The 9,875-nt window shown below is 37.5% G+C and overlaps 5 protein-coding genes across 5 annotated transcripts; all 5 read right to left on the bottom strand.

The window, feature by feature from the left end:
* Nucleotides 1-87: 87 nt before the first annotated feature.
* On the bottom strand, nucleotides 88-1,756 carry VTP21DRAFT_8213 (uncharacterized protein; the record flags this gene model as incomplete). The annotated part of the gene is made up of 2 exons (XM_069399040.1): nucleotides 88-359; nucleotides 1,288-1,756. The coding sequence occupies 2 exons, from the start codon at nucleotides 1,754-1,756 to the stop codon at nucleotides 88-90; spliced, it is 741 nt and encodes a 246-aa protein (XP_069245773.1).
* A 917-nt stretch (nucleotides 1,757-2,673) lies between these two features.
* Nucleotides 2,674-3,235, bottom strand: VTP21DRAFT_8212 (uncharacterized protein; the record flags this gene model as incomplete). The annotated part of the gene is made up of 3 exons (XM_069399039.1): nucleotides 2,674-2,731; nucleotides 2,796-2,855; nucleotides 3,087-3,235. 3 exons carry the CDS (start codon nucleotides 3,233-3,235, stop codon nucleotides 2,674-2,676), a joined length of 267 nt encoding a protein of 88 aa, XP_069245772.1.
* A 50-nt stretch (nucleotides 3,236-3,285) lies between these two features.
* On the bottom strand, nucleotides 3,286-4,017 carry VTP21DRAFT_8211 (uncharacterized protein; the record flags this gene model as incomplete). Its single annotated transcript, XM_069399038.1, has 1 exon — nucleotides 3,286-4,017. One exon carries the CDS (start codon nucleotides 4,015-4,017, stop codon nucleotides 3,286-3,288), a length of 732 nt encoding a protein of 243 aa, XP_069245771.1.
* A 2,062-nt stretch (nucleotides 4,018-6,079) lies between these two features.
* On the bottom strand, nucleotides 6,080-6,532 carry VTP21DRAFT_8210 (uncharacterized protein; the record flags this gene model as incomplete). The annotated part of the gene is made up of 1 exon (XM_069399037.1): nucleotides 6,080-6,532. One exon carries the CDS (start codon nucleotides 6,530-6,532, stop codon nucleotides 6,080-6,082), a length of 453 nt encoding a protein of 150 aa, XP_069245770.1.
* Nucleotides 6,533-7,085: 553 nt separating this feature from the next.
* VTP21DRAFT_8209 (uncharacterized protein) lies at nucleotides 7,086-7,921 on the bottom strand (the record flags this gene model as incomplete). Its single annotated transcript, XM_069399035.1, has 4 exons — nucleotides 7,086-7,230; nucleotides 7,298-7,547; nucleotides 7,628-7,652; nucleotides 7,757-7,921. The coding sequence occupies 4 exons, from the start codon at nucleotides 7,919-7,921 to the stop codon at nucleotides 7,086-7,088; spliced, it is 585 nt and encodes a 194-aa protein (XP_069245769.1).
* Between the last annotated feature and the right edge of the window lie 1,954 nt (nucleotides 7,922-9,875).

Below are 9,875 nucleotides of genomic sequence, written 5' to 3'. Positions count from 1 at the left end.
GTTAATTTCATTCATCATACTTATTTTGAGTTTATTATTACCTTTTTAATATTTGTTTTATAGTTTTTTGTAGTATGATGAATGAAATCAACCGTCACATAATAATGGAAAGTACTGCAAGTAGGTCGTCCTGTTACAGGAAACCAACTTTTCTTCCTCTTCTTCTGGACCATTGTCAGAGTGGAAGTCCTCTGTTTCGTCTTCGTATTGCTGGCCTCTTCTATTTTGTCGACGTTCATATTGTCGTTCCAATTGCTCCAGTCTGTCGAAGATCTGCTCCAGGGCTTGCTCATTGTTGATTGTTGTCAAGTGTAGAGGATTACTAATTCTTAGCGCACGATTCGGAGGCTTCGAAAAAGCTAGGGAACAAGGAGAGCAGACACCGTTTTTAAATAACTTTGTTTTCAGTATTATTACTTTTTACAATTCTAAAAACAGCAATTTGGAAAAAATTTGATCAATATTTTACTCCAATTTTATACTTTTTTATATTTTATTATTATTTTCTGTAACTATGAATAAAGCACGATTTGGGCTCCGAAGGAGCAGATACCATCCAGGGAGAGAACCTTGGGCACGATGCCTAAAGGGCATTGGCCCAGCCTATGAAGGCTAATCTCTTATATTTTGCTGGTTGAGTAATAAAGTGGCGCAGTCAAATGTGAGCATACTAAATGATCTTTGACAATGAATGTATAGCCTGCATTTCATTTGGTTAACAGCCCAATTAGGAGGGCCTCCAAAACTAGGCAATGGTATTAGCAAATCCTATATTTTATTAATATTGGTTTTATTCAACTAACACGCGGTCTATATTGAGAGTGTTAATATTATTCAATAAGATAGTGATTAATTAAATAAACTAATGGACAATGGCCATATCCGTGCAGACAAATCTATAGAATGGCACTTGCAATTATGATAAAAAGTTCGAATATCGCACTAATTAAAGTGCAATTCTTATAGGGTACTAGTGATTTAAATGGTAGGTAAGTTGCACTTAGGGTTACTTAACTACTGTGATTAAACTTCTCAAACTTTATGTTGTAAATTCCGATTGTAATAGAGTAAGAATTTGTTTTATTTAACCTACTAATTACTATGAATTTATTTCAAATTCTATATTAAATCATACAATCTATCCGGCTTACTAATTAATTGAACAAGTGGGTTGTATGAACCTACTTGTAAATATGATAGGTGCAATTTCTTAGAAACTCATAGGATCTATTTAACTGCATCGGAATATGCTGTTGTAATTATTTAGCTTGTCAGGCCAGGTCCAACAGTTCACTTTATCGGTGTTCTCATGAAGTACTAGGAATTTTCGAGTGGGGTCATCGGAATCTGTTCCCTCGCTTTTCACACAACCTTTGTCTTTAAGAACCTGAGTGATATTGCCAATAAAATCGGCATTCATATTGCTGCATTGCTTAATCAAATCGGTGTCCGCCTTGATCTCGTTTTTATAGAACGTTAGCTTACTGGGCTCACAGGTAGACGTGCTGCAGAAATCACCGATGTCATCAGAGGTGAGACTCGTAGGGTTCATGTTGGGAGTGATTCTGACGCCATTATTTATTGTAGTGCATGCCCATCCGACAGTTGGGTGGCGGTCAAAAATTCGGAAAGAAAAGGTGGCTGCAGAATTGGCATTCCCAAATGCACCGCAAAAATACTGGGTTTCATCACGTAGTTGTCCTAGGCCAAATGGAAGAGCGAATGCAATGGAAGTCAAAAAGAGGCCAGCTTTCATATTGTTACAAAACTTGTTTAAATTGAGGTTAAAAATGTAACTACGCCCTGTATTTATACTATCGAAAATGATTTAAAATTTTCTAGGATGCCTATGCCGAATGATAAGCCGAGGTAATTTTTTATTTGTTTTTCAAGTTTTTCATTTTGGAATTTATTATTTTGAAATTACCAAATAGCTTGGATTTTTTAAAATAAGGGATTTTTAATCAGTAATGTCAACTCGTCACCTAGCCGGTGTTTCCAAATACTTTGGAATCCGTAAAGCTTCAAAACGAATCAACTCACGAAGTTGATAAGAGAAAATTCGATCAGAGAATCTCTCCAAGCGTCTTCGATTCCGAAATTCTATCCAATTGTCATGGAAGATTCTAGAGAAGTAAAGCTTTGGTATGTTTCAGTTTTCCTAAATAGTATATGATATCGTGTGATACTATTAATTCTTAACCAACCAGACAGTATACAGAGTGTTATGGGTAAAGGCAGGGGGAACTGGTGTCATATGTAAAGTATTTTGACCATATGCTCATAAACTTGGTAGATTATGCATTCTAGAACATTATCTCGCCATCTAGCTGATTATAATATAAGCTAAAGCCTCTTATTAATCAATTATGTAACCTAAGCATTTTTAATTTAGTTTGAAGGAATGGAACTGCCAAGTCAACTGGGAAATCAAGTTCATAAAAGCATCTTAGTAATATATTATTATCTGAAAGAACTGCAGTTAATTGGAGTAGAGCACATTATATGTGCAATTTTTTCCAAAACTAGCAAATATAATGGAGATCTGACATAGGTCTGGCTAGGGTAGTATAAACAGTGTATCTTTTAATAAATTCTATGACCGAACCTGAAGAGAGAGAAACTCGCTAATATGACTCCTTGGATTAGAATATTTGTAATTAGAATAGTAAGTTATGAATGATAGTATCCTGGTTGTGAACTTGAGCCGATTGTATTTCCCAAGATTGAGCTGTATTGAAATGATTGTGAACGAGTAGAATTATAGATATGAACGTTCATTCCACAACTCTTACATATTTCCCGAGAACTTCTGGCTCACGAATATCAAGTTCTTTTTACTTTTCTTGCCTCTACTAACATCATATGCGCAATATTAATTAGTAAAAATCAAGTTTAAAGTGAGTTTCAATTATCTAACCATTAAATACAACCACCTAAATAAAAAATATGGTATTCAATCATAAATACTTCGTCGTATTGATCCTCATAAGCTATTAGTCGCTCTGCATCACTTATGAATGGCTATATTTTATTTTTTACTTCTTAATTCTCTACGTCTTTGAACCAGGCTGATGGTGCGCAACATCTCATTTTTCAGAATCATTACACCTTCGTCTCCACCCAATCCAGGCTTAGATAGCATAAAATCTGGATTGGTTGCCAGTCCAATATGAGCGCATATGCGGGCAGAGGGGTCCGTTTCGTTTGCAGTGCCGCCAAGACAGCAGCCCATTCCAAGGGAATTGCAGTATAGTATTGCTTCAATCGTGTTGTTGATGCCACCTAAATCTGGGGTTTTAATATGAATATAGTCTGTAGTTTCAGCATTGGTGAATTCACGAATATCTTCCACCGTGTTGCACCATTCGTCTCAACCAGTTTAATGGTAATGTTACTGGCACGCAATGTAGCACGCAGTCGTCGACATATATCGATTTGCGCTTTGCGGCTTTTTGCAATTATAGGTGACTCTATCAACAATTCAATGGGTTGAGCAGCCCTCGCCAATTGGCCAAGATATTCGCTCAATGCATCAATATTGTAGTTGAAAAATTCTCCAAGCGTGCCATAAACATCTAGATGAATACGTGGCTTGTAATCAATATCCCCCAACTCGCGAATACGGGTAGAAATATCACGGGCGTAATCTAATAGTACCATGCCTTGTGTCCCAAGGTCTTCCACCACGTTAAATGAAGCATGAGGAAGCATTGCAACTCGCTTGAGGATCATCCGGTCCAATTGCTTGTTGTCACCGCGATGGCAAGAGGCCAAAATATCTATTGGCTTTAATCTGATTAAAATGCCATATTCTTCACTAATTACTTCTGCCATGGTGCGACACATAGCGAGGGCAGTGGAATTCAATAGTGCCTGGGTGAGACCATAGCGCAGTGCTGTGTGAAGTTGGATACCATCGATTCTTAGTTTATCGATTTCTTCTGCATTGGGACGAAATTGAAGAACGCTGCGACCCATCAGCCATGAACGTACAGTTGACTTTAGTATATGCATATGGTCAGACGGAATGAACAGCGGATCCCTTCCAGCGTGCCCAGAGTAAATTGCATCGGCGCAATCACCAACTGCGACCATTCCATTCTCTAAGATTAGCATGAAGGAAATGGTATTCCCAGGTTGAACTATCCCAGTATATCCAGCGGTCACTGGCCCACCCATACAATTAGTACAATCCACATTCATTTTTTTCACAGCCGCCAAATCCTTATTGAAATAACATGATTGACCAACAACATAGATAATATCTATAGTTCTCATCTCTGTCATGCAATGTACGCGAAAGTAAAGGATTAGAAAACAGCAAAGGATTTATCACATTTGAGAAAAATAATAATATTCAACCGTTACACTATAAAATAACTGCCAAAGTAAACAGTAATATTACTTCCACTGGCTTGGAAATTTGGTCCAGAATTACTAGACCTAGCCTCTCCATATTGCTCTTCACTTGGTGTAGAAGGATTTGGACCTTTGCGCAATTTCTCCGCTAGGTCGTCAACTTTCTGATCCTCAAATATTACAAAATTTTCCCATTCCTCCTTGTGTGAAAGTGACCTGGTTAGTTCTCTTCCATGATAATAAGCGACTGGGAACTTATAAAGATTTTTAAAATCAAAATAAGGGTGCTGTTGGTTGCTGGTCTTGTCGATAACAAAATCCATACACCTGTAGGCTAGGTCCGTTATATAAACGTATCCTTTTTTATTTTCCCACTGATTCCAGCCTGACAAGGCCGCAATTAATCCAACTACAAATACGCTATAATATTTCGATGGGGATGAGCCAAACTTACCCCCACGCGTCCCAGTAAGCGATTTTTCATTTATTCAGGAAGACGAAATTACAGCGAACCCCTTTCCTGCAGCCAGCCTATTGATTTGCTTTTCATTGAGAGGGATACCTCCTAAAGCCAGCTCCTGGTCCTCTTCACTGCCAAGGGGTAGTAGGTCAGGAATTACACCTCCAGCGTAGCAACAATTTAATAAGAGAATCTGCTTCTTGCACATAGACCCATTGAAATAAAAGGCAAGACTCTCTCCAGAAATAGCATTTTCTTCATTATTCATTCCTGCTTGAAAACCATAAGGGATGAGATAGCTTTTGCTCATTGATACGTCTAGATGACCATGGCCTGAAAAAAACAAAATAACGGTTGAGTTTTCATCAGCGTATCTGAATAATTGATTCAAGGCTTTTTCTATATTCCTTTGTGTCGCCTCTTCCCCCTTAAGACAAGTAACTTGTTCTTTTGGATAGGCGCAACGCGATGGATCAGTCAGCACATCGTACAGCCATTCAACATCGTTGATTGTGCTCTGGTATCTTGAACTAATCTTGCCATTCACATCCGTACCTGTCCCAATAAGAAGAGCATAACCGTCAGTGAAAAGCATGGGGTGCTATCCAGATATTAGAATGAACAATAAACTTTGCAAGACAACACAGGGATTAATTTTATATATATAGCTATACCAACGGCTTTCGTAGTTCATTTCCAACCTTATTTTAACTGTTTTCTCACGAAGAGTTTTCGTAGGTGGCTCGGAATACCATAATATTGGCGCCTCATTTCAGTAAAAACAATAAGAAATACACGATACCGATGAAATGGTTAATTCACCTATTAGCCTCTCCTTTACATTCAATTGATATACACTTTGATGTACACATAATAGTTCGCTAATAGGAGATTATGGTTCTAAGCAAGGCACACATTGCCAAGAGCCGAATAATTCCATTTGCCCAAGACTTCGCAAGCAGAACGAAATCCTAGGCGACGGCACTGGTTAAAAAAAATTGTTTTTAGTTCTGCAAGCTGTTTGCGGCTTGCATATTGATTAAAATTATTTCACTTTATTTATACAAAATAAAATGCTCTCCGACTACCACTTAGTAAACCCTCCTTTTGCCTTAATAGCGGCTTGGATCCGTTCTGGCATCGTGCGGATCAACTTCAAACAATCCTCCTGAGTGAGTGACTCCCAGTCGATATTCACCTTTTCCCACAGATCATCCTGGCTCGTTATCTTTGGGAATCTGCTCCTCAGACGTCCTACTAGCTCAGCCCATAAATTATGATGGGGCAGAGATCTGGAGATTGTGAAGGCCAATCGAGAACTTGGACTTGGTTGTTTTCGAACCATCGATCAATGAGTTTGGCTTTGTGCTTGGGGTCGTTGTCGTATTGAAATACTATCTCTTGTTTGCTAAGATTATACAGTTGAAGCGTGGCTATCATCTCTTGGTCGAAGATTCTTGAATATAACTCAGCGTTAAGATTTTCTATTATGCGACATGCCCTTCCAATGCCGTATGAAGTCATGCATCCCCGCATCATAATGCTTCCGCCACCGTGTTTGATCGTTGGCTGTATGTGACGCTCTTGCAGTGGTTCATTACGCTTCTTCCAGAACCACTCTCGCATTCCATTGTTAAAGATATGTATTTGACACTCGTCAGATAATATGACACGGCTCCAATCTTCAACGGTCCAACTGCTGTATTTCATTGCAAATGCCAGTCTCCTAAGGCGATGCCTTTTCAATAGAAATGGTTTTTTTTTCTCTTGACCCTAGCTACAAAATCTTTACGATGGAGTGCTTCACGAACAGTGTTCACGGAAATAACCTCCTCAGTCGTCTCGTTCCAAAGTTCTTGCGCCTTGACTGCGTCCTTACACTCTCCTGTCGCCACGCTTCTACATAATCTATTTTCACCACGGCTGGATAATTTTCATGGGCGACCTATTTTCTTTCTTGGAGGATTGTTTGATGCACTCTCTTTATTCTGGAGAATTCCTGCTACGCTATTTTTTCCAACGCCTTCTCTGGCGGCAATTTCGTGTGTTGAGTAATATTTATTTAGTCCGCGAATAGAAATTTTCAGGAAATATGTTCAATTTATTAAATATAATGAGATCCACCAAAACTTTCCGGAGATACTTTATATGTTGCCACAATCAAAATTTACTTTTACAAAAACTAACTTCTTATTTTGCAAGCAATTCCGTTATCTCGATCGTGTGTTTTGCTCCTTTGTCCTCATTCGTGTGACCGCTGCTCTTACTTTTTTGGAAGTCTATCTACTACTTCGTCTGCCCATTGCTGTACCGCATTCCAGTCGGTGTAATCGTAGTCTTTATTCATATTGGTCGGAGGCTCAAGTTTTGCCTTCTCAAAAATCGATTTCACACTTCCCATGGCAAAGCTGTCGACACGATTAGCCGTTAGTTTATGAAAGCATTTCAGTAAAGAATGTACTTTATAAAACATACCTCAGAGCGAATTTTTTCCACCAAATCATTGTTGAATAATGATATGCTCCTCCAAACCCTCCAGCAAACTGATTATTATAACCAGTTTCGTTGACAAAATTATTTATCATATTGTCGACAATCTTTTGATCAGCTGCTGATGGTGCAAGGCTGCCCCCATTGACGAACATAGCGCGTATTTGCGCATTATTTAGCGTGTTTGCATTTCGACGCGCAAACTGAACTAAGCTAGAGTTTAGTTTACTAAAATCTATCGTCATTATTTAGATGATTAGTCGCCTTGTAATTTCATAATTTCACTGGTTTCAATAGCATTAGAAGGCAACCTACATATAGGGCTCCCAAGAATGACGGCCTATAGTAGATTATAATAAAGCATCGCTTAGAATCAAGCATAATAAAGCAGTATGGGTGCGAAAACAAAAAGCATGTTCAAAATATAAGATTATTAGAATGTACCTTAGTATCCTTGTTAATCTCCTTAATTGCGTTGCAATTAACGACATCAATTTTCCAATTAGAATTGTTTCTTAATTTATCTCGAATTCTATTGGCAATCCGCTCTGCTATAATCCGGGTATGGCCTTCATATGTAGCGTAAACAATGCTTAAGGTGTTTGTCATCGAATGATCTTCTTATTGGGAAATAATAGATGATTTACGATAAACTTCAAATAAAATAAAGGGATTGGTTAGTATGTTCCTGGTTTTCATTACTTTATAAGTATTGAATATAGAATCCAGTAAAAAAGAACAAAAAAAATTACGCGATTGTGGAAGCTAATTTAATAAATGCTAGGCTTCACGCTAGCACTAATGGCCAAAATAGCCTAAAACGAAACACTCGAGATAAATAAGTTACATACCTTGGAATATCTTTATCAGAGAGATATATCTTATGAAAGACAACAATGCAATGTTTAAGCGTCCTTTTATAGAATAAAAAAAAGGGGCAGAACTTAACAAATTTCACTTGGCTTTATTTAGTATTTTCTTCGTACTAATGACTCACAGGAATGAGTAGATGTAACTATACTCACCAACCAGGGATTTTGAGAGCTCAATTTTCATGTTATGAAGGAGCAATCGTGGATTTAGATATTAATCTCGAATGGTATCGTGCATGGTTCCTGGCCCGCAAATACACACAATACATTAATTTTCATCATATTGTATCAGTATTATTTTCGATATTGCAAAATCTTATTTAAAACCTCGGCCGAAAACGGAAAACTGCCAGTCTGATTCAAATTAAACTCATTTTCTACATTAGAGTTCCAATATGGATACATGCTCGTTACTTTTAAATCCTTAACATATGCCTTTTCCTGTAATTTGCAAGTCGAATTAACATTGAGATTGACTTCAGCTTCGAGTTCCATTTTCTAAGCTTGTGCATTTGGCTGGTTGGGTCACTAAAATAAACCTCAAAGCTCTGATCTTCTATATCATTTTAAAACAATAAACTCTTGTTTTCAGTGATGCCTGATAATATTAGGTAGATGTTTTGATAAAAAATGCTAAGGCACACTAGATGTCAGTATAATGTAGGATCGCATAATTTAATCACGCCTTTTCACAAACAACGTGGCTCTATACGAGTTTTATTAATTGACGATTAGCCCATTCCCTACAAAAAACCTGCCTGGTGAAAATTGCTAGAAAACGTATAGGAGAATGTAGAAAAGAGAGAGGAGGTTAGCGATTCCCTAGATTTTTACAAACTTTTCACCTATTCTACGGTGAATTGAATGATACAATGAAAATAATACACTTCGAATATTTTTTAAACGTTCATTTATACACTCGCTACTCTCCATCACGATTCCATAGAAGGCCTATTTATTGCATGAAGGTGATATATTTCGACCTCCATTTTCTCTATCTAATTGCTTGTCTGTCTTTCCTTATGCACAACTTTTCTTCAATTATTAGTATTTGGAGTTAACTGATGTTTTCCAAGCCTTTTTTTTACTTTCAACTTTTAGACATAATATTCTTCGGATTGAGCACTTTTTTGGTTCCAGTTTAAGGCTTTATGAAATTTGTTTTTTGGGATAGGATACAAGAATCAAAATTATACTTGAACGTTCGGAAGTACCATCAACTACAGAGACTGCAATCTTATTAGATTTCAATGGGTTCAAATGGTCTGTAAATCTTTTGTCAGTTTGCACTGCATAGGATCCGATTATTTATCGATGGATATATTTAATGTTTTCGCCAGCTAACAGTGTTAAGAATATAATAAAACTTCTCATCCAAGGCCTCCGAATGCATCGTAGTGACTTCCCATAAATTTCCCAGAATATCATTTTGATTTGCATAGTGTCTAGTTTTGGTGGGATAGTTACTTCTTGTGGTGCGGGTATTTATCCAGGTGATTACGATATACATTAGCCTCTAGTAAACCATCTCATTTTCAGTGATTCCAATCCGGCTGAACTTCGAAAGTAGTCCTTCTCTAGTTTCTATTTCCGGGTCAATCTGGTGATATTTTTCTCTGAGCTAAAACCATGCTGCTCTAGAGTGAAACGTTTTACATCTAGTAATTGAGATTTCGATTCAGATATGGGAG

This window comes from Calcarisporiella thermophila (genome assembly GCF_041956535.1).
Source record: "Calcarisporiella thermophila strain CBS 279.70 unplaced genomic scaffold VTP21scaffold_39, whole genome shotgun sequence".
Lineage (NCBI taxonomy): Eukaryota > Fungi > Calcarisporiellomycota > Calcarisporiellomycetes > Calcarisporiellales > Calcarisporiellaceae > Calcarisporiella > Calcarisporiella thermophila.
Note: the sequence above shows the minus strand (reverse complement) of the source record. Positions and strands in the feature narration are given on the sequence as shown.